Below are 25,682 nucleotides of genomic sequence, written 5' to 3' on the forward strand. Positions count from 1 at the left end.
CCCGCCATTTTGAAATTAACAAAATGTGTAGACACATACCGTTGCTACGTGAAGCATAATTCAGCATTTATTCCCGCCGATATTGTTGATTTTAGTCTTTAAACAACTCTTCTTTTTACACACTTTATACTTACTTACATAAAAGTATTGTTCTACTCACCAAGTTGTATAATAACCACGTCCATGTTTATTTTCGTAATGTTTAATTTGCGTCCATGAAGAGTTAAAATTCTAGACAAATTTCTTCATCGCCATCCATCGTTTCCATTTTTAAGCACTGGATATAAGCAGGCAATTCTTTGTAGATAGACATTCTTTGATCGACTGAGAAAGGAACGACTAAACCATCAAAGAAATTACTATTTTAATTCGACATCGATTTCCTTCGAAAAGTTAAAGAACAATTCAATGACACTTTTCTTAAATATAATCCATCAATTGTTTAACATAACATCGCGTTATTCGAGTACAATCGACAATTTAAATAAATCGACAATGCATTTTCACCAGTTTCATTCCAGTTTTATATCCAAACACTGTGTTTTTCACATTCATAATATTATAATAATCCATCGTAAATACACACACTCGTAAACTCGTTAAACGACTGCGTACCCAATGACCTAAATGACGCAATCAGGGGTGAAAGGCCAAAAAAACCTAGTTCCTACATAATGTTCTTAAAATAAGTGTGGAAGAAACCTGATCTAAAAGTAACCGTGGAGAAAACCTTATCTTTTCTTTACGAGTCGTATTTGTTCTATAAAATCATTTAGCTGTAGGATAAAGATAGATAGATAGATAGATAGATAGATAGATAGATAGATAGATGGATGGATGGATGGATGGATGGATGGATGGATGGATGGATGGATGGATGGATGGATGGATGGATGGATGGATGGATGGATGGATGGATGGATGGATGGATGGATGGATGGATGGATGGATGGATGGATGGATGGATGGATGGATGGATGGATGGATGGATGGATGGATGGATGGATGGATGGATGGATGGATGGATGGATGGATGGATGGATGGATGGATGGATGGATGGATGGATGGATGGATGGATGGATGGATGGATGGATGGATGGATGGATGGATGGATGGATGGATGGATGGATGGATGGATGGATGGATGGATGGATGGATGGATGGATGGATGGATGGATAGATAGATAGATAGATAGATAGATAGATAGATAGATAGATAGATAGATAGATAGATAGATAGATAGATAGATAGATAGATAGATAGATAGATAGATGATAGATAGATAGATAGATAGATTCTTTATGTCCTCCGTTCATGGAGAGCATAACACATTTACAACAAGTATTTATATAATTAATATATACAATAGATAATTATATATGTATATTAACATATGTACATGCATACAAACAACAATAGAGAGACAATTGTATAATATTCACACTCAAAAACTAACAACTAGTCTCAGCAATAGGATTGCAAATTGAGCATTCAGGCGAATGTCATCTGTAGTTGATAGCATCATTTCAAACAACGTTACGCGTTGTTCTAGTGGTGTCTTTCGTGTTACTTGTATAAAATACGTAAACCCCTTTTGAAAAATGACAGCATCCCAAAGTGATTCACGTAACAGTTTCCTTTTCGAACAAACACACATTGAGTGTAGTAGTTCATTTTAGTTTCCCGTGTGTATCCCACACAATGAGCACACTGTTGGGTACGATCTAGAGAGGAATCCTCCCAGTTGTGCCATCAGGGTGGCTACTAAGGGTGATAGCTTAGGCAAAATCCGGGATATTTGCCAGAGGGACGAGGGATTATCTACGTGTAACTTCTTATTATCATAATGTATCGTACGGTTCAATGCTTTTTTCGAAACATGTATTTAGTAATTAAAGGAATTAAACTGGAGTGTTTGCATTGATAAAGTGTTATTTAAAGTCAACATATCACATATTTTTCGAGGGATAACGATGAGTGCCGAAACCGACCGAATCGGTGTATTGCGATAAAAAATTATCCGACTAAAGGTATGAAACTGAAAAATAAAACGTTACCGGAGGATGCAGTTTTTATTATTTGCATGTGCGTTAATTGTCGTCCCAGTCCGTACAGGCTAATCAGGGACGACAGTTTCCGCTTTTATGACAGTTTTCGTTTAAATGAAGTCTCTTTTTAGCAAAAATCCAATCTAGGCGGATCGTGTCGTCTCTGGTTAGCCTGTGTGGAATGCACTGATTAATCTGGGACGACACTTTACACACATGAATTATGCCCAGATTCCTCATATAACGACTTAAATTATCATATTTTATATGATATTTTCATATTGTATTCATTGTATCCATTGTGAAAAGTAGCGACTAGGTACTACTTGCAAATGTCGTCGTTAATGCATAAATTGCCTCAATTTGACATTTCTATTGAACTGTTTGCGTACATTTACTATAATTGCATGCTTATTATTTAGTGAGTAATATTGAATCATAAAAGGTGTGTTTTTTATTACTTTAAAAACATCATATATAACGTATATTTCAAAGTCTGCTTACATTAACAAGATGTTTTTTTATTTGTTGTTCAAACGAAGAGAGCCAAAACAAATTTCAATCGAATTATCATCTCGACAAATATAGTTTTGCCGCATATTTCATTAACAGCTTTGAAGGCAAAATCAATATTGTGACAGTAAGCAATATCGCCGACAAACAAACATTAAAACGTCAACGTTCCATCGCTATTTGCTGTCAACAGCATTCCGATGAAGCGTTAAAACAGTAGAAAACACATTATTGGTATTGTTGTTTACGTTATTAAACGGAACATTTAGGGCCTGGTTCACGCAATATTTTGGGGAAAACGGTAATACGGGGTCAGAAATTAATTTATTGAAAAATGTCAACAAAATAGCCAACATTTGCACACACACGCGTTCTGCATTTATATGGTATCTGATCGATTTCAAGACCTGCATTTTACTTTTAAACTGTCCATTCATTTCAAGTTGATCACCGTAAATTGGCAACGCTTCTGTGTATTGCAGACTCAATGCGCACTACGAGCACATACAGTTAATTTTCAGACTAAGAAAAGTAAAGTATTAATTTAAGTTTATAATAACATCAATCGTGGAATATACCATTTTGGTTTGTCTCCAATGCTGAGGTTTTCTTGTTTAAGCTGCTTAATGAATTACAAGTCAAACCATATCGATCGGTCATTTGACACAACATAATATCAAACATTGCCACCTTTAAGTCGTTTGCGAGCAAGATGGTATTATTCCAGTTAAATATTTAAGAAAATATTAACGCGTATCCTTATTTTACCTTTAAAAGTATAAAATATTGATCTTCGCGCAATGTACACTGTGCAACGTTGTGCTTTTGGAATAAGGAGCTTTCGATTTCGGCACTATTACCTCGTAGGTAAAAGTGAAACAGGATAAACGGGACAATAAAACGACGGCATAATAACAATGTACTCAAAATATGTTTTTCAGGCTTAAACGAGAAGTGCGAGTGTCACCTTTACCCAAGAATAATTCATACTCTACAAAATGAAAACGCGTATCGATACAATGTGTGCATTGAAAGCAGAAGGTTTAATCTGCCATAGACATAAGGTGAGGCTTAAACCTTTTGATCGTCAGTCATATATATTCCCATCAAAAATGAATCAGAAAAAAACGTTGCTTTTCAAACGCAATTATTCATTCTTAATGTTATTCATCATTTATAAGATAATTATTGCCAGTGATTTTATGTTTCTTATGGCTTACGGATGTAATATTTAAACCCCACGGGAAAATGCAACTGGAGCTCCGGTACACCCGACTTGATCTTTGACACTAATGACAAAATTAATTCTTAATTATATCGAATGTGTAATTAATGTTCTGGTTATCAACACAATTCCAATGTGACGTCTGCATAGTACTTTTTCGAAAAAAAACAACAACAGCAACTTCTAGTTACGCAATTCAATGTCCTTTGTTCAACGTTAATGCCTCACACGAGTTTGTTCAGTTATTGCAAAGTTAGTGCTAAATGGTTTGTCTGTAGGTACACATATACCTACTTGTGATAGGACAGTGTTTTATCTGCACTTGTTGGAGAGGCACATTCGTTGGATGATAGCGAAACATACTGATTGTAATCATTGTTTCTACAGCGGCCCTAATTTATTTCGTGAAGAGCAATATAAAATATGTAAATTGCATTTACATTTAATGTAAACACTGTTAACGCATAACACTGCATTTCACTTACATAAATATAATACTGCATACTTGAATGCTCAAATCAGCTCAAAAATCTATGTGTGATTGGTTTGCCTCAAATGTCTTATATCATGCTTAATACTATAGTGAACAAAAGTAAGAGCGAGCGGAAAATCAATATAAGAACCATAGTTACTTACGTAATGGTTAATTACACGCATTTTATACAGCACACTCAATACACCATTTCAGAAGAAGCCGATCACTTTAACCGACGACTGGCCGTGTTGTCAGTTTAAAAACTTAAGTTTGATGTAAGGAAAAACAACTCAAATAAAATACAACGCTGCAAAAGTACAGATTAGGGAGCATTTAAGAATGATATGTATTTATATGCATGACTAGAAATTAGTATCAATTACAAAATGAAAATTTTGTTAATTGTCGAAATTCATGTTTAGTTTTTTCGTAATTCAGCATTTAACAATTGCATAATACAACTGCCAAATGATATTTGATGGCCATGATCTACCTAATTTTGCTTATTTAATTGTAAAGAAATTGCATGAGCTCAGTATTTCATTTTAACAAACGCTAATGCATTGGATATTGTGAAAGAGATATGAAATGTTTGTAAGTTTATAGCACACATATTATCATATCAAAGGACATTATCTGCTTCATTGTCTTACCCGGCGCCAACCTCTTACCGGATTAGTGATATGCTTTACCGTAACCAGTACATATAGATTGATGAGACAGTATGGGTTATATTTTTTGCAGATTGGCTTGAAACTTGAAACTTGAAACTTGTTTATTTGCTTAAACGCCAATTACTATGAAAATACATATTCAATGGCGTTTTACAATAAGCTGAAAATAAAACAAGTTAAACAATATATAAATAATAAACCAATTATAAACCCGGTAAAAGAGATACAATCGGGGTTATATAAAACATTGAACCATAGTTTTACAATAAGCTGAAAATAAAACAAGTTAAACAATATATAAATAATAAACCAATTATAAACCTGGTAAAAGAGATACGATCGGGGTTATTTTAAACATTGAACCGTATACGGTATTTCGATTAAAATACATAACCTCAGAAAAGTGCATACAAATCACGGAAAAGGTAAGTTTTTAAATTCTTCTTTAAAGATTCTAAGGAATTCGATTGTCTAAGATCCTGAGGCAAGAAATTCCAAAGTCTTGGCCCAGCTGTACTGAAGCTCCTGTCACTAAATGTCTTTCACTTATTGAACGGAACGTCATATGAGGCCATGTTAATGCCGCATGACCGCAGGCCTTGTCTGTTTGGAATCTGTTTTGTGAGAAGTTCAGTGAGGTAAGTCGGGGCCTCATCATTAGAGCACTTCTACATGAACGTAAGTAGTTTAAAGATTATCCTTGCTTTGATCGGCAACCAGTGCAACTCATATAGCGCTTGCTTCGAACTGTCGAACTTGCTTCGTTGTAAAACCAATTTGGCGCACATATTCTGTATTCGTTGCATTTTGTTGATTTCGCACTCTGCCACACCATACAGAATTACTTCACGAGCGTGTTGCGCATAGTGTTTGTTGCGAAACGTGAATGCAGTGAACCTTGACATGTATCATACCACCGCATTGATATCTACCTGACATAACGTTGCCTGATATATTTTTTATATCATGGTCAACAGGTAGTTCTTATATCAGTCAATGCTTGCAATAAAGCCAACAAGTTCTGTCAACATGAATCAGGTGCAACAAAACAAACAATATGATACCACGAACGTACATAGTTAATTCTTGTTTTAAGTCATAACTCACCAAAAAGTTTATTTTCTAAAAATTGCCACAGCCCGCACTACAGAAGTTAAATGACGTCATTAATGGGACTATAAATCTTAAATATCGATATCGTCATTGCACTCGCACGTGTTGCACAGAAAGTCAAGACAAATGATAACTGTATACTAATCCTCAACTATTAAACCACACGATTTAATACGCTTATGTCAATATTGACACCATCATCAAAATGTCAATTTCAATACACATCTCCAAAATGGCGTCTCAAAAATTTCGGTGAAGTGTGTTCTTCGATTAAATTTGTCGTTGCAGACCATTTTTGATCTCCAATTCGAGACGTTTAAAATTAAAGCGGTTGTACTCTTCCCATTCGTAGTGCCAACAACTTTTTTTCTCTATGCAATGTTTAAAATAAGCGATTATTCGTGTCGTCTTTTCGAACGCCGTTCCTACATGTATGTCAACGTGTAAAAGCCGGATCAGCAAAATCAGCGGCGATCCGTACATTTTAAATATAAAAAATGGATTGTTTTGCAGATTTATGAGGAAAATGTAGTATGGTTAAAAAAAAACACAGGTTACTGTCCCATCATTTTGTAATATATCAGGCTCGGCACGAATAAAATAGCGTCTCGGCAAGCCTCGCCGTTATATTATTCTAAGCCTCGCCTGATATATTACAAAACGATGGGACAATAACTTGTTATTCTGGATTTTTCCGATTATTTGGCATAATATTTAAAAAGTGTATATAACCATATATCATTGGGTTGAATTGATTGTCATCCGTATGTGCATTTGAATTGCAAAATAATGTCTTAGCTTCTTCTTACCCTTGGACAAATATTGAACACGATGTCCTGTAATTTGTATGACTTCAATAAAGAAATCCTCAAAATTTCATGGAAATGAAAGGTCAACACTTGTATTTCAGAAACCTTATTTTTCTTTTTTTTTACCAAATTGCACAAACTGTGTATAACAGTATTGTAATATATTGTTAGGTACAATTGATAATAAGCTTTACCTGACTATGCGTGCTTAACACAAGTAAGTAGCCCTTTATCTTGAGAAAAGGGTAAATTACATGTTAAGCTTCTTGATTAAAGGGCATTAGTTTTTTCACCTCAAAGCTGTATGCTTTGTCCAATTTGACTGTTCTTCCACACAGCATGATTTCAATAGAATGCAACTCATTATCTGCTAAGGGTAAATAGTTCGTTATATATAAATATTTTATTGTATTTTATGTTTTTATCTTAGACCAGCCGAACAGTGCTTTATGTCAGTGTATTGCCTTTATAATATTGCCTTCACCTTAAACGAACAAATCACCATATTGCAGCCAACCAACACACGAAAGCTTAGCTTTGGTACTCAAAGAAGAACGTCTTGAATATTCCCCCTTGGGTTATTGTTAGCTCGAATAATAAACAGACTTAATGGTCCCACCTTGGATTTGTGGAGTCTCAGAGGTGACATATCTTCGTTTGCGTCAAATGGTCAATTTATTAGTATACCGAACCAGTAAAATGTCCTCTCGGCATTGAATTGAATTGACAATGATATCGCACTTAGCTCACTTCTTAACAACTGTTTATGCGAGGCCCGAATTGTGTATCGACGCCACATCAGACATATTATGCATGTTAAATCAGCGCTCCTTACTATATATCCATCTTCAAATGGGTTGTTTATTAAAACATCGGGTCGTCCTTAAAGCTCAAGGGCATATATCGTTACTCCATAGCGTACTTGTTAAGCGTGTTATAAAAACCGTAGAACAATTACTTCCAATGATTCGTAATTTTTTCTAGCCAGAATAATATAGAATATGTTCCGTATAAAATCTCAAAAGAAAGGTTTTATATCAGACAGCTATATTTGGCGATTTACTATGGTAATGTATATTTCAAGTTCTTGATAGTTTAAAGAAGGACCTTTCTGTGATCGCAGCTACAACGCATGGAGAGCCGTTGAAATAGTATGCAGTACAAATGTGAATACGATAATCAACATAGTTACACACAACTATACTTGCTGATGTTCTCATCGATTTTACAAAATAAACGTACACAGTTTTCCAAAACATATTATTTGTTATCCGCATATAAAACGAATATAGGGGGTGGCAGCGATCTCTTCGATGAAGCATCTTTTTCCTTTTTACTATGCAAGTGTTACTGATATCACGTGTTTATAATTTGCATACTGTAAATTTAAATAGTTATCATTATTGTGATTTGGTTAAACCAATATTGATTGTTTAAATTGGTATTTTGCAATCTATCACACTGAAACTTAGTAATGATGTATTGGTATTTTCACGAAATACATGTATTTTACGAGTTTGATTGAAATGTAATTAACAAACAAACAATCTCAAAACCATGCATCTCTAAAAATACATTTAGGTTCAACTAAGTATAGAGCCTGTTTGTGTCTTTTCATAAATTTCATTCGAAATCTTCCCCTCCTATTGATGATAGACACAAGGCATAATTGTTCTCAATAATGTCCTGCTTATCTGTTCCATAAAATTTCCGTAAAGTTAGTCAGATGAAGACACATCTCGTTGCAACTATAGACATATAATTAAATATAAATATAATTGAGACATGGGAATTTTAATATATCTTCTTATGCACATGTATATTGTCGGTAAGCTTTAAATTTATCGATTATATGAGTGTAGTTTGACTACAAAATATTAGTAATTTTGAGTAATGTCACTTTGATTAAAACGTGAACGTCAGTTCTCAATCATTTAAGAGCAAGCAACTGTTTGACATGATTCGTTTCGTACACGGCTCGTCATGTAAAGAGCTTTATTTTGAAATTAAAAATGGTTCTAAAAGTGGTCTTTATTTGCATCATAAACACGTTTATAGAGATCGATTGATCTTATTCTATGACTCTTTTAATTAATAATAGTCATTGATATTGATTATATTTGGGAAAAATGTAATTTCTGTTTAATACCCGTTATTGTTATTTATTGTACAGCATCTACAAACGTGACGTCATTTGAATGGTCCTTTGTTTCAAACAAATATGAATTTTTCTGCTTCTGGTTAGAGCATCAAAACTCTTCAGTGATGTTATTTAGTAGTAAAAACGAATCTCGATCTGTTTTTTACGAGAGTGTTAAATGGGATGAAAACAGGTGTTATATTAAACCCGCATATCTGCCATACGGCATGAAGTGCAGATGTATAGACCAAGGCTTTGCTGGATGTAAGGTCACAGCGACTGAAGATAGCACTAGTGCAGTGGAATGGAAGTGCGCTTTTCGCTTTAATAAAGCACTTCAGTACAGCAACGTTTCAGAAAATGTCATTCAAGGTAAACCGTTTAGCTCTTTCATTTGCTGATTACATATGCTCCAATAAATTGAGTATTAGTCCTAAGAGTCCAATATAAACAAAACTGGCAATGAACGAAAGTATTAACATAGAGCTGATAAGAAAAGCAATTATTTTGAAAGCGCTAAAACAGGTTAACGTGATCTATAAAAGTTAGATTTCTTTCATTAAATTGACTATAAAAGTCTATAAAACATAGATCATGTTAAGCTCTCAATATATCTAGCATGAATTTGCTAGAACATAAAACATAATTTAATTTTGTTCATTTTTTCATCACATAATACGTAAGAAAACATATAATATTGTCCGAATCGGAAATGATGTTATGGATGATCATATTACAAGCCCGTTGCAGGGAGGGGGGTCCATGGGGCCCGGGCCCCCAGCTGGCTGTCAAGTTAGTGTTTTTTAAATAATGGACATAATTTTTTCTTATTAATGGGCCTCCAGTACACTTCCCCTCAATACAAAATTGGAGATGTGTTTTATTGTTTCTGATAAACAAGGGGATTAGCGCTATTTTACTCGCCAGTAGAGATAAGCCCCTAGGCAAATTTTTCTTATGGCCTTGTACACAAATCCCTTATCAGTCAGTTCCCCCTTGTGATCCTGAATGCTTCATCTATCGATGGTTGAAGTAACACTTTTTTGGTTGGCCAAGGAAAGAGAAGCAGCGAATGGAAGCAAACGATACAGGAGGTCGTAGGAAAACGGTTATTATAGTTAAAATTTAAGTCCAAGGCCCATTACTTCGCCAATTATCAATTTGCCGGAACGAATTTCATACTATATATTTCGGTCATGTAGGTTCACTCGCATACCAAAAATCAGCTGAATATATGATATAATTCCGTTGAAAAAAAATACGGAAAACGGTTATTGCAGAAAAAGTTTCAAGGTTCAATCTAATGTTACAGTTGTTGAAAATTCTGATGGTTTATCTGTGTTGATGGTGGTGAAAGTAAAACCGTGTAGAAGAAAATAGTATTATGGTTATATGTCAGTCATATTTTATGATACATTTCTTTCTAAATGGTTTTGATGTTTAAAGTTTGCTTTCCTTCTTCATCAAATATCATACATTTCTAAAAATGCTATTCACATCAATAGTTAAAGCTTTAGACTTCAGGAAGATGCTGATTCACTTGTTATATTCCATAAATTTATATTAAAAAAAAACATATTTAAAAAAATAGGGAGGGATGACCCCTCCCGCACGGGAAGCCACCTTCCGCACTCTTCCTGGTTGGGCCCCTCAGTCAAAAATTTCTGCGAACGGCCCAGTTATGTGTGTATATGTTTTTGGTTGGTTGGTTGGTTGATTTGTTCGTTTTTTTTATTATTTTTATTTGTTGTGTTTGCGTTAGTATTTTTTATATTTCTGTTTGTTTGTTGTTGGTTGGTTTGCATATTAATGTATTAATTATTGTAATAATTAATGTATAATTTTATGTATATTTATATATATATATATATGTATTTTTATATATTTATATATTTATATATTTATAGTTTTATAGTTTTATTTTTGTATAGTTTTATAGTTTTATATATTTATAGTTTTCAGTTTTATAATGTTTTTTTTTCTCATTTTATTTATTTATTTATTTATTCTTGCGTTCATTCATGTATTTTTTATGAATGTATTGTTTAATTGATTAAATATTTAATGTTTTTTAATATTTTTGTATTTATTTATTTGGATAGTATATTTCGTAATTAACGATGCATTACATTATTTTACCTCCTTTCAAACAACAACCAGCAGATCACATTTCGAGTGAAACTGTAAAAGGCATTTTAGAAACAAAGCATACCGTTATATATACAAGAGAAAACAAACCAGTGTCCCTTCATTGTTCGAATGGAATCTCTGCTTACAAGATGCCGGAGATGCAAAATGTTACCTGGTATGCGATGTACGACAGAGATAATCCCCAATCAATCGGAGGTGAAATAAAAATAAACCACACTCTTGAATCTGTCATTAATGTATCATTCACAAGAAGCGAACATGGCTTAATCGTATATTGTGCACACGGCGCACGGATAATAGCACAATGGACGATTTTTGTGTTTTGTAAGTAGGATTTAATGTTAGCGTTGTTTTGTTCGTGTTTCGTAAGAAAAGGAATATCTTTTGTTTATAAATTTGATATCATCAATATATCAAACATAGATGTCATATAATATTGTGTTGTATATTGTATGGGTGAATTCTAGGTTACGTTCATCGTTACAAAATTAAACAATAAACGGTGACAGCTCAATAACTTAAGCTTCTATTGTGATTTGTTTTGAGAACAAAATCATGGACATTAAAAAATACAGATTTAGATTCTATGTGGAAACGATAACGTCAATGAAAATGTGAAAAATATAAAATAGTGTGCAGATAGTTCATATGCGGTCAGCTACTGGGATAAAAGGGGGGGTCTGAGGTATAGGTCATGGTAACTTGAACACACTTATAATATTATTTGGGACTGTAGATGTATGCATTTGATATGAGTATTTCGTAAAATAATGTCACAGTTTTGTTCCATCTCATGAAAGAATAACAAGGTAAACCGCTCAATAAAGAACTGAACTATTTAAAACAATATTGTATACACGCTACTGTTGCTTATTTGCTCAAATTTACTACTCTGATTTTCAATTAGATCTTTTTTAAATAATGTCTTTATTTAAATAATACATTATGCAATCATAGCTTTGTACTTTCAAAACTTAATTGTATGATTGTGCTCAGATTGATGCATTCTGTATACAACATATGTTTCTTTGAATGACAATATCTCGTATTTAGCAATATCTTAGAAACTTGTGTAATTAGTATTTATTTTACTTATTTACATTGCATATGTCCGACTTGACATGATATTAAATTATTTTTATAACTGGAAAACCTAAATATATGAATGTGGTTGGTGCACATGTTTTAATAAATGCCTCTGTTGGCTTGCTCTTCGTCAGATCCACCGACTGTTGTTGAAAAATACATAGAGATCACCGAGAGCGCAACCATTCGTCAGGAATGTAATTTTTTTCCGGGTAACCCGAAAACAACTAAAATACGTTGGAGAAAAGGAAATTTATTTTATCCGCATCATAAACTTGAACTGACACATATAAGCAGGCAAGATGCTGGAAATTACACATGTGAAGCAACTAATCGATTTGATCAAGGTGGAATTGTTTATGTTGGCAATGACACAGGGACCCTTCGACTGATAGTTTTGTGTGAGTACGCATGGCTTTTAGTCTTACAGTGTTTATGAATCTCCGTTTTAATAACCGTCATACATGTTATTTTAATAAAATGCATGTTTAGATATTGGTATGATATTTATGCATTTTATTATAAATAGCGAGGCGTTGCATGCTTTGAAAATAGCTTTAAACTTCCAATGCTTTGCTTTAAATTCCGCTTTTAGCATTTTTATTAAAGATTTGTATATTGGAACAAAACTCTCTAGTGATGGAGGTTCAATATGTCATTTCATTGCAACCACCATCAATGACTCTGTACCGGATGGAAATAGTTATAGTTCGATGCATCTATTAAGAAAGTTGAATAAACAATATTTCATGTAAAACGCACGTATGAAATGGCTTTGTCGACTTAAGATGGCGATTATTAAGAATAAAGCTTTTATACGTAATATTTCAAGGAATGCAACCGCGTACGTTAAACCTTCTACTTCCGAGATGCATTGTGATGATCCGGAATTATAATTATATATGATGCCCGAGATTAATTTGTTTCCAAGAAGAAGAGATTTAGCTGATAATTGAATATGTTGTGAATTTCATCATTCAAACAAGTTGAAATGTTGTTCACCTTGTTTATTGATACAGTTGAATAATAAAAATTAAATTAAAACGAATAATTGTTATATTACATTGACCGTTTCAAGACGATGACCGAACTTTGATCATCGGTGTATGTTTAAGATTTATGGTGTATTGCCTGTATTGTATAGACGATCACTTTTTCGAATAGAAGACAATCAGCGTTTAAAAAGAACTTCTCGGCTTATAATGTATTTGAAGTTCTGAAATTGTGTAGGTAAAATTTTTACTCGTCCGATAATGTTATGTTTTGTACATGATGTTATTTAAAATGTGCTATATTTTTATTTTTTGATGGCAGACCCGACAAATGTCGCACGTTTCTATATCAATGACATGTTTGAAGAGGAGCAGGTGACACTTGTAGAAACGGGCAACGGAACAATTCATTGCTATGGCGATGGCAATCCAGCGCCGACACTTTCGTTAATGAGATATTTTGCAGACAATCAAAGTGACGTGACGTTATACACTGTCAATAGCACATATCTTCGTTACGATATTTCTACACTTGACAGCCAACATTCTGGAAAATACACCTGCGCAACTTCCAATCGTTATGGCGAGACGTTTAGAACACTACATCTCATTATCAAACAGTTACAAGGTATGGATCATAGATATCTTTATTAAGGTATATGTTTGATAGATTTGATCTCGACACAAACGAAGGCATAAGTAAAATTATGTTGAAGTGCATTATGCTTACTCAAACTGAAATCGTTTTAAACATTTTTTTTCTTCAGAAATTGCAAATATCATGCACGTGTATTTGGTAACACGTAATCAAACATCTGTCAACTTGCGATGGATTCTTAATGACGATGTGTTGTTTCACATAGTGCAGAACAAGACTTGCTATGTTTGTTACAAAAATAGTGAAGAGACAGAATGGAACAACGTTATCGCAAATATATCGAGAAAAGAGACGCACAATTCATGGATGCTGGATCTAAAACTGATTAACCTTCGCTCTGATACTCAATATGAAATTCAACTGATAGCAAGTTTACCGACTGGCAATTACTCCATCGCACCGTCACTTACGGTCAGGACATTGTCGTGTAAGTATAGATTTACTGTCTGTGTGACATTATTGAGTTGGCATGATTTTTATATCATTTTTCAAAGTATGATAACCTTTAAACATGTCACAGGTCAGCGATTAATATAGTGTAGCAATACATGTATTATTGCAAAAATGCATAAAATGTATTCATTAACAAAGATGTCGTAAAGGAATTTAATTTAAGTTTCGTTGCGATTCAAAGATATAAATAAATTTAGAATCAATATGTTCCCCGTATATGTTGTTATTATTCTAACTTTATTCTTTCTTTGGCTTCCCAAATTCTGAGAAAAAATAAATAAAACCGTTTTTGTTTTATTAGTTTCAAAAACGACGGGAATAGACATCATTATTGCGCTTATCGTCTGTTCGGTGCTTATCATATGTATTAGCTTACTACTGCGAGTGTTTATGAAAAGGCCACTTCGCGTCGAGACACTTGGAGGTAAGAATGGCTATGAAAGGTGGATATTTACTTGATTTAATTCCAACAAACTATTGTTAAGTGAATATGTGTTTTTCTTAGAAACCCATCTGAACAATTTATATTGTAGTGAAATGCAATGGAACAATTACGTAAACAACTCGAAGAAGTTTTAAGTAACATTCGTTTTTGCTGTTTAAACTTTAACACTAAGCTCTCAAACGTCAACAAAATATTATAATCAAAAAGATTCATGCAGGGCCTTAATAAAGTGTTTGTACAATCTCTTTGGCATTTATCGGTGTGTCTTAATACAGAAGTTAAGGTATTAACACAAATTGAATCATTCGCTTGTAACGTGTGGAACACTACCGACGAGAACGTGTGCAAAGGAACGTATCCAAAGGTAACGACGGGGACAAACAAAGGTAACGTAGAATACCTTACAAATGCATATGTAATGACAAGATCTCTTAAGTTGTGACAGCTGATGGCATGCGTACATAAACAAGGAACTTACTAGCCAGTTAAAGACAATTGACCGCGGTGCAGCAAACATGTATTGACGTTTTAACCTAAGGGCGAGGAAATTATATCTGAAAATGAATTAATGATTGACCACGTTTTACAAATTGAATGCCTTTTAAACATTTTATCAAAATTGGGATATAATATTTTAAAAAACGATATCCAACAATAATTAATTTCAAGAAATAACAACTAATATTTTGTATTGCATATCTTTTACGTGATACACCGTGTAGCCTTTAATAAGGATTTAATATTTATAACTATACACAAATCTTAGTTTAAGTACCGAACAATCCAAGTAAGTATCACCGATGCAACAGTTAACCTATATAGAGAGTGATGGCAATACAATGTTGGCGGATGTATCTTCTACAATTTACAATTATGGATATTGGTAGGCAATGCAAACAACAAAAGTACAATTACGTGGATCAAATATCCGGCTGTAAGTCAGGTATCGCACATGGAACATCGGAGTTATCGTTCATGGCGAATGCGCTGTTGCTTATATGTCGGTTCTACTACAGCCCCAATCAAAATGGTCGGCCTCTCGCCATCCAATCTGGATCAATCCGCACGCTGTCGGCGTCGCTTCTCTGCAATCCGAGTTTCACATCAAAATTGACTTGGTCGTTGCTGATACTGTTGTTGTTGTTTTTTTCATCCTCATTTTTTATCATGGGACATAACGATCTTCAATTGGTCAGACTGTTTACGACGTGTTATCAATGGCAGTCCCCATCATACTGCATCGTATTGTAACTCGCAGGGTATCTTGTCCAGTGTTGTGTTATTTATGTCTTTGTGGCGATTGTTTGTGTTTGATTTACTTTCAGAAATTAGGACAACGCGTTTTAGTTTAAGAGCAAAACATGATCATGTTCATATGCTTTATATGGTCACGAAGTATCGTCATCAATTTGTCGCGTAAAGCGTTTACAAGGGCGTCTTAGTTAATAAAACTATAATTTCTTCAATTAATATCTTCGAACTTATTTAAGCAATTATATTCTGACAGGTATGTTTGTGTACTTCTCTCAGCTATCTATTTCTATAACACATATAACTATGTAAACTAATGCTATTTCCTTATGTGAATTTTGTGTCATTCCCAATACAACGGAAATAAAAACTAATTACCAGTCAGATCACAATTGTACTCATTTTTGTACGCAAAGGATTGCTGCTTAGATAATTAAATTTTCTTATAATACATAACACTGTAAAAATTATTCAAAACAATTGTTTAAATGTCATTGTCATTGTTATACTATCTATTTATAGCTTGATCATTCGGAAATTCCCTTCCCGAAAATTAATAATGTTTCATACTTAAGCAGAATGTGTTTCTACTTTTCAAACAATGACGCTCAACAATAATTAAGTTCAATAAATAACTATATATGTTTTCAAATCATTTACGTGACAATAGAAATCGATTCAAAAAAGTTGTATTCTACCTTTACCTAAATTTGATAATGAAAACAAAAATGTGTGTTTGATAATGAAAACAAAAATGTGTGTTTGTGAAACGAAAATAATATTTATATTTCGAAACCAAAAGACTTATTAAACCGTAGAAAAATACTTTTTTATACAAACTATTAATGATAAGCATTATCAATGCTTAATTGTCTATTTGATGCAAATACTAGTGTAAATTCTAACAAAACTCAAGCACTTCACATGCTGATATAGTGTTTGCTTGCAGATATCAATAACATACGTATGGGCGCGCTTACTGCTCTGAACACTACGAATGAGGCGGGGAGTGCTCCCGGTTTTATACTATTTGAAGACGAGGACCATTACGACTGCATTGAGATGAGCAGAACAGATCCAGGCAATAATTCACAAGACGATCTATGTGCTCATAATGCATCAGTCCCTCCTGATATTGTGGGTAGAACACATTCACGTGGTACGTGATTAAGATACTAATTAATTATTAAGTGACTTACACAAGACGTTTGTTGAGTACGTTTTGAATATATTTAAAACATATAATTTTATACCACGTGTTTATTCCGTTGTCCCATTGTTTCCTTATTGTTATGCTTTATATAAGTCGCTAGTAATAAATAATAAATAATAATTAAGTACATACCGAATAAGCAGATACATTGAATATTTTCAAGTTATAAATTTACGCTTGTACAATGAAGTATTTTCTGGCTGACAACAGTTGCCGTATGATATGATACCATGAGTGATTTTCTTTTCAGATGGCATTTGTTTGCAGACTCAAACGTATGTGTTTAAATTGTTGAGTGTATTGTGTTGGTGAATTTAATGCATATTTCTTGCGTTAATTTTTTTGTTATAGAAAATCAACAGTTACAATTTATTGCGTTTTCCGTTCGACTTCGATGTTCGTGTATATCGAGTGTGTTAACGTCATAAAAATTTCTTTCAACAATTCAGCTTTGAAAAATCGTAATAGAATTTTATCATAATAATAACCAGAATTGTCATACGTTGTGTGTTTAGTACATTGTTTCTTCTTAGTGTATTCAAAACCGAAAATGCTGATTGTGTTATAATTGTCTAAATAGTTTATGTTGTAAAATGCACAGAGCAAACAAAGTCGATTACGAATTCCTTGATCGCACTGGAAACCCAGCTGAGGGGGAGTACAAATCTATTGAAGAGGATGTTGAAGGTGACATACAATAGAATGTTACTGGGTGCTGTCGTACGTTTAAAAAGTTAAATACTCTTTGATATGAAAACAAACATCTCACAAACAGATAATGTTGTGTTGCTTTGTAAAGACTTGTGTGTTGTATAACTTCGTCATCTCGGTGTTGGAAGTAACATAATAATAGAAGAAGTGCTATAAAAGCTACTAGTAGTCGTTGAATACGTTGTAGAAATAGAAACAATGCATGCAGTGGCATTAGAATGAGCCGTATTAATACTATTATTGTATCAATGTTTAAGTTATCCAACAAACGATTTTAATCAATGAACAAAATGTTAACCTCTTTCATTACTTAATTTCAATTGTCATTACATCCCATGTAATTATACATGTGAAATGTTTTGTTTGGTGTGAGGCTATCAAGAAATTGTATGCACAAGAGATAATACATGTTGCTTTTGCTGTTGTTGTATAGTAAACGTCTTTGTTGTGGAACTGGTAGAATGTTTGCTTTTAGTAATGGTAATATTTCATTCAGCAGCAAATTATTATAGAAAATTAGTTTTAACATTCGAGCGTATATATTAATACGCTTGTTTTATGTATTATTTTATCCGATCTTTTTACAGACAGCGATAGTTGGAACACCGATTCGACTATCTCCGACACATGCTTACAGTACTTAACAGGTCAGCGTATTTGCTAGTATTACATGAGCAGATATTGAAGCGCGCTAGGGCGGTTTAACTTTTGTTTAAGCGTCACTTGATGTGTCATTTCGTGACAAATGTATGTTCGGAACATTGTTTTAATGTTTTTTAATTATATATAAATTCAATTGCTTCATAAAGCTCAAGTGTCATAAGTCGAACGAAATCTCTAAAGATTCAATAATGTGTGTCTTTGGAAACATATTGAGAACACTGGTTCAGCGAGGATCTAACCGGAGACTCCGAGAATCACTGCAAACATATGTTCACATCTAATACGCCTTATGATCTACAGTTATTCGTTGGGAAAAGCTACCAAAAACATTGCGGCAACTGGATAAGTTATATAAGTAGTTCAATTATTACAAAAGCTTGCATAATAATTTACAACTTTGTATTTGTTTGAAAAAAAATATATTAGCTGTGTCATTAACTTTACCAATAATGATTCGTTATGTTTTAGTGATTGAGAACCTGCCGATTCCACCAGAAAGGTAATATGTTTTAAGTCATTAATTATATTAAGCAATTGTTTATACAATTTGTTCTATTTAGAAAACTTTATCCTTATAACAAAAGCTAAACCGTTGGATGATGTGATTGGGATAAGGCGGTCAATGGGGCAGCTAGATGGTCTGTTGATCGGCGTTATACTGTAGTTTGGAATGGTACAATCGCAAAACAGTTGACACATATATATTGTTATCAATGCTTCAAATTGAAAGACAGATATCATAGCACAGTGGGTTGTTTAAAGTTTAGTTATACCGTTTATAAAGCGGAACATTGGTTTCCACTCAATCACTCGATAACTTATAGTATGATCACCCGTTGGATTTGATTTTGGATGAATGAAGCAATACTGAGGTTACCGTTCGTTAATTTAGCAAAATGATTCAAGAACTATTTTTATAATTTTTTTCGTATCTAGAAATGGGTTAGAATTGTATAGTTATTGATTGTGTGTAATTCCCAAACTGCTTAAATATATAATAATAACGCAATATTTGTCTGCACCTCCGCTGTATTATTGATAAAAAAACATTCTCTGTTAAAAAGGTTTATTTTTGAAAAGGTTACTATATTCGTTATTTCTTAGAGAGACGTTTTGTCATTATAATTGGCAAAATTGTGTGCCTGTTTAATGAAGTACTTTTTAATGTGTTTGATAATTATACCATTTCAGAATTAATGCGTTTCCAGACATGGGCCTTTCTACATCCTCTACTGCCTGCCAAGAAGAGATAAGCATTGGCTTGAACGTGTAGAGAACAAACATACACGTGTTATGGACGTGGAGGACGTTAACATGTTTTAGCATGATCAATGTAAGGTCGCGAAAATTACATGGAAGCAGTACTAACCTGGTATTAACTGCATATAGACCTAATAATGATGCAGTGCTGATTATAGGAGCGTAGCTCTGACGTGTGCAAGTCAACTTGTGCTCTCGTTGACGTTTTGTTATGCTTGTTCTGCATTCGTTTGAGTTAAACCCGCCTACATCGCGTCCCCAAAAGACTTAAGCAAGAATTTCGCAAAATCGTGTTATGTTTTAAAGGTATGTTTTGAGGTCTTTACTGCGTAATTTCAAGGTCTGAATAACATTATACTACATAAGCGGTCGAAGAAAAGTGAAATAATTTCGCAGAAAATTACAACTCGTATTGAGAAAAAAATGAGTGAACAAGATGCTGTTTTCTTATGATGACAAAATAGCATGGTGCAGTATTAAATCGCAACTGTTCAGCTAACCAGAAATCATCGCAGACGGATATAATCGCAGGTTTGCTGGTCTCAAATTCGGTTTACTTTGGATATGTTTCGTCTTGCACTTGTTTTTTGTTTTGCTTAGTTGGTGTTGTTTTAAGGGGGAAGGGGATTTCTTTTAGCGATTGAAGCTATATTAAACTCGAAGTGTTTCCCACCCTAATAACTTAATTAGCTTTCAGACGTGCGCATGGAGTGACATATACTTACTTATTCCTGAAGTTTGAGCTATAAGAGTTTTTTCAAAGCGGTTCGATTTATTTTCCTTTAGCTTCGGATAGCGTGGAGAGGAAAGCTGAATTATTTGAATGTTTTATGTGTGTGCACGTTGCGAACAGTATAAATTGTAAATTGGTGTGAAACGCACGGCGCCGAGGAAATACTATTTACCGAAAGTTAATTAAAGTTAATTAAAAATCAACCACATATTAAGTCTGTTGTCTATGCGTCTTTTATAATGAGTTCATTTCGCTCAATTGTTTATTGTTAACATGACGGTCCAACAATATCTCAGTGGACAATGCTTATTTTGTGATTAAATACTTCCTTATGCTTTAGATCCTTTCATATTCATGTCTTATTCTAAGTATTAGTAATTTGCGGCGGCAACTGTTGATTTTTTTCCTTGTTATCACTCAATATGCTCTTATTATAATTATAATAGTAGACAATAGATCAATCAGTTCGATAAAGTTAGCACGTACTAAGATGTGGGTAATGAAATCTCAGGATAATCCATTTTTCGCTGGTTAAGATGAGGTCAAAGTCTCTGTAGCCGTTACTACTATAATTGAGAAACACTAAAGTCTGATAGAGGTCATTGTACTGAAAAATAAAATGAAGATGTATGTACTGTCTGTGATATCATCTTGGATGGCTGTGGTCTAGGTCGACGTAACCTAAAACAATTCAGAACATGTTGTGCGCTCATTTATTCGAAAATTGTTCAATCATTGATCTAAACGAACATTTATATAAAACAACTTTATATGTAAGACCTATTGTTTGTAAATTGCTTATACGTTTAATCTGCTTGAATTTGGTTGAGGAGGGGGTAAATGCAACTGTTCTAAATTATAAGTTTGAACTAAACTGAGAGATTATAACTAGAACACATACAACGAATAATGGATATTAATTCATTTATCCAGATGCACATATTCAGTTTTGGCATTAGGCCACATGAACTGTTACCGTTCTTTGAATAAGCATGTTCACACTGAGTATTAATATATCTGGTACTTATATATTAATAATAAGAAAGCTCAGACTGCGCACACATCGAAACTATATAATCACTGGCCGTTTCAATCGATCAAGGAACAAAATGCCTACATAATACATAAAAAAATCAATTAAGTATACAAATGTTAAATTTATTGAGTATTAATTTTAGACAGATGTTGCTGAATACGTACGTTGCATACGTTATTTATCTCGATACAACATTGATTCTGGAATGAATTGAAATCAATTTAGAAATTGTAAACTTTGTTAAAATCTACCTATAGTTATGAATCAAACAAGGATTAATGCAAACAAGATGTTTATTTTCTGGCTTTCCTTTCGTTTATCAAAACGTGATTATCAAACGTATCTTAGTATTTTTATAATGCTTAATTTATTTTGCAAGTATCACATTTCAATTAATGATTTCAGATGCGTTTTACATAAGCATATTTGATCAGCTTACGTTTATGCAATAGGCATGTACAACTATGCATGTATAACATTTAGGTATCATTACTGTACTGTGACTTTAATATTCTTGCTAACATTACTTTTGTTTAAGTATTAAGTATCTTACGGTTACAATTGTCCTTTTATATACAAATGTCAAATTGACTAAACGAATTTTGAATGAATAATACTTGACTCTTAAGTTCATTATATAGTAGTGATTTGCATTTATCAAATCGGTAATAAAGCTTATGTTATGAATACATATTATTATATGTATGAAAATAAAGCATTATATTATATATTAAAGTATTATTTTAATTGTTCGCTACGTCTCGTGCATCCTTACTAAAGCATTTGGTGTTTTACTTATTTCTAGCGTTTAGGCAAGTTTGATCAAGCTTTTACCATTTCACCCTGGTATTAAACATGCTAGACAAGTCTATGGACTAATACTGTTGTAGTATGTAATTTTGCTGTTTATGTACAGTGTTAATACCAATATATCCTTACTTTTTATTTAAATTTCACCGATATAGCTGATGCACAGGTTTTACTTTGGCTTTGGAATACAGTACCGACTATTCCAATATTCCTTGTTTGTTTAAAAAAATGATGTCATATTTTTTTATATTGCAATAAGCGTGCATAATTTTCGTTTTAAAATGTAACAATATTTAGATAGTAATAATTAAGGAAATAAGCCACATAAACATTTTTTTAAATGTAAGATTGATTTATGAAATAATGGATTAAAAACAGTTTATCTTAAAAGTTAAACATGTTAAATTTAAAGAAATTGAGGCTCCCGATGTTACGTGAAGTTAACAAGCGCACAAATTGAAATTACATGTGCTTATATTAAGAAAACATATCAGAGAGAGTTGTTTGATGAAATAGGTTGTTGAAAACTGTGAAGTGGTGAAGATTATTTTGATTACATTAAGTTTTCTGATTGATGTCAGGCTAGCGACAAACACAATCAATTTAAAGTTGCTATGGTCGATTTTACAATTAAAGATCAATATATAAATATAGAAACGGTGTTCTTAACTTGGCACGAAAAATAAGGAAATTGAAAATTGATTGACTTGCACAACAGTCAACTTACAAATTAGAGCTGGGTTTCTCTAAATATGTGTGGTATTTTGAAATATAATTAATAGAATGTTATCGAGTCCCTGCTTTTTATTTGAATGGTGTTGAACGCTAGAAAAACTTGACTACGCCCTATATTCGTATACCGGAAATAACACACTGCTCTTTGCGGATAAACGTCCACAGAACAATTAAGGCTATTTCTAGTTTCGCACAGATATATGCCGCGCATGTGATTCAAACAATCAGTTTGATCGAAAAGCTCTAAACTCATCGATGCAAAGCATTAATCTGTACATTGACCTAGATAGGTAAATATTTACCATCATTTATTTTGACGACTAACAGCGATTGTTTTTTTTCCAATATAAACATTACGACCGGCCTTTTTGTTAATCCTTGAATTTGTTAAGTAACAGTTTAAAGCCTATGAACTAACCGTGGCATTTGTTCAAAATTAAATCACGTGTATGCTCTATATTAAATTTGATATTCATTTATACTTTGCGATACACATTTTATAATTTACTCAGTGCTGCATGTTCAGAGTGTCAACACCACGTGTGTTGCTTTGTTAATAGTTAAACATACATTGAATAGAGCCCCTGTTATGTTAAAACGGTGGGTGTTATCACGTAAGTTAACAATCAAACATAAGTATTTACGTTCAATTCATGATGTTGATGGAGATAGTTCCATAAAAGTCAAACAATTATTTTTATTTAATATTAAATGTAAATATTTTTCATCAAATATGTCTGATGTAATTATTAACAGAATAATTATTTATGAGGTTTTTTAAAAAAATTCTAACTGACATTTTATAGCATTTTTTTGGATACCCTTTATTTTACAGACTGATCGCATGTTATTATTTAAGTGAGGTATTGAGTTGAACAAAACAACAATATGCTTTATTGTGAAGTGCACAATTAATACTGTCATATATGCATTGTTGTTTAAAAAATGCGTCGTGTAAGTACAAAAAAGTAATTTATCACCCATTAATGGTGTACTTAGAATATTTTTTAAATCCTGAAACAATTGAAGATTCATGGATGATATATCAAACAATCTAAACCCTCGTCCAAGAAATGCGTCAGTTCGATCACCGACGATTCATTAACTAACAGCAGCATTGAACTATTTTAATATGATTTGATATCTTCTGATGAATCCTATGTATCTTTGGAATGCAGTATCGTATGTTCGTCTTCAAACATCTACACATAGAGAATATTAACTTTCTTTATAGAATCAATAAACTACTGTTAAAAATCTTTAATCAAAAAGATGTAGCGAAAATACTTATATACCGAGCGTATTTTTAATATTTATTAAATTTTAAGTATATAATTGAACATATTTGAATATAAACACGCAAGCAAGTTATCCAGAATTGCACTTAAATAAATCAATGACTGTTCAGAGGAAACGCTATTTAGACCATACCCTCTCGCCTATGGTCTTCTGATGAGAACTTTTAACGCCTCAAATGGCTTTGACCGTAACCTAAAGACTAACAATCTTCATTATGTAAAAAATATTTAAAAGATAATATCCTAACGACAGTTCTGGGACTGAGTAAACACGAACAAAGTATGCATCAAGATGGAAGTGAAATAATATAATTATCTGCATAGAATATGCATATATCTCACCTCCTACAAGAATGACCACGTCCGATAGGCTTAGAGCGGTCACGTGCCCATGGATAATTTTCCATACACCACGAGTAATATCCATACATAATCGTTACACCGTTAGTAACTGACTGTATATGGGATATACATCCTCAGTAAGTTTACTCAAAACACCCTCAGTAATTTGCTCTCGTATGGTATGAAATTACTGAGGGTGTATTTCCCATACTCCGTTAGTTACTAACGGTGTAATTAATAATATCCTGAATAACAATTTAGATGTATGAAAATGAAGTATTTTGTAAGAAACTAATTTATTAATGAATATGTTTTGTGGCACATTTGTATTATCGGGGAATGTTTATTATAAACGTAATACGTTTGTCTAATGATTTTGTTTTGTTTAATTATTATTTAAGACCCTACACGAAAACATGATACCTATAATATACATTTTTAAACAAATAATTAAAACATAAACATTCTTCATTTGCGATCTAGAAATGAATCAAACATTTTACAAAAAGTTAAATCTATTTGTTTTTGTTTTTATCGACATAAAGTATTATTATACCTGATTTGTATAGCGCTCTTTTCACACATAGTTGTGCGTTCAAAAGTGCTTCACATAAAATAACATGACATAATTCAGTATAAAATACAACACAAGCATATAACAAGATGTATAACATAATAGGTAAAAACATACAACACGATTGAAGGAATTCATCTTAAAGTACTAGAATTAAAACGTAATTGAATAAATGTACATTTCATAGATAAAAACGGTCCATTAAACAGAGTATGATACACTCAGATACTTGTTAAAACAAAGACGTAACCCCAACGGTAGCAAAGCGGTTC

The 25,682-nt window shown here is 32.9% G+C and overlaps 2 protein-coding genes across 5 annotated transcripts in view; one reads left to right on the plus strand and one right to left on the minus strand.

The window, feature by feature from the left end:
* Positions 1-25,682, minus strand: part of LOC127838358 (uncharacterized) — a 372,916-nt gene that overhangs the window by 168,964 nt on the left and 178,270 nt on the right. The gene's annotated exons all lie outside the window — the stretch shown is intronic.
* On the plus strand, positions 8,576-22,380 carry LOC127838352 (uncharacterized). 4 transcript variants are annotated; one of them, XR_008029780.1, is made up of 13 exons: positions 8,576-8,687; positions 9,033-9,371; positions 11,160-11,474; positions 12,371-12,637; positions 13,551-13,856; positions 13,996-14,313; positions 14,641-14,763; positions 16,985-17,194; positions 17,499-17,523; positions 17,850-17,968; positions 18,547-18,606; positions 19,091-19,121; positions 19,814-19,863. XR_008029780.1 is itself a non-coding variant. In XM_052366053.1 (13 exons), the coding sequence occupies exons 1-13, from the start codon at positions 8,645-8,647 to the stop codon at positions 19,893-19,895; spliced, it is 2,205 nt and encodes a 734-aa protein (XP_052222013.1). In that variant the 5' UTR covers positions 8,576-8,644; the 3' UTR covers positions 19,896-22,380. The 4 variants fall into 4 exon arrangements, 3 of the variants coding, with proteins under 3 accessions (XP_052222013.1, XP_052222015.1, XP_052222014.1); XM_052366053.1 differs by having other exon boundaries at positions 17,850-17,935; positions 19,814-22,380; XM_052366055.1 differs by having other exon boundaries at positions 14,092-14,313; positions 17,850-17,935; positions 19,814-22,380.

Source organism: Dreissena polymorpha, chromosome 7 (assembly GCF_020536995.1).
Source record: "Dreissena polymorpha isolate Duluth1 chromosome 7, UMN_Dpol_1.0, whole genome shotgun sequence".
In the NCBI taxonomy this organism is placed as follows: domain Eukaryota; kingdom Metazoa; phylum Mollusca; class Bivalvia; order Myida; family Dreissenidae; genus Dreissena; species Dreissena polymorpha.

Excerpts from the sequence above, each read along its gene's own strand:
- LOC127838352 (XM_052366053.1), top strand. The coding sequence starts at position 8,645 with ATGGGAATTTTAATATATCTTCTTATGCACATGTATATTGTCG. Across the intron at positions 14,314-14,640 it reads TACGGTCAGGACATTGTCGT|TTTCAAAAACGACGGGAATA; the intron begins GTAAGTATAGAT and ends TTGTTTTATTAG. Across the intron at positions 19,122-19,813 it reads CTGCCGATTCCACCAGAAAG|AATTAATGCGTTTCCAGACA; the intron begins GTAATATGTTTT and ends ATACCATTTCAG.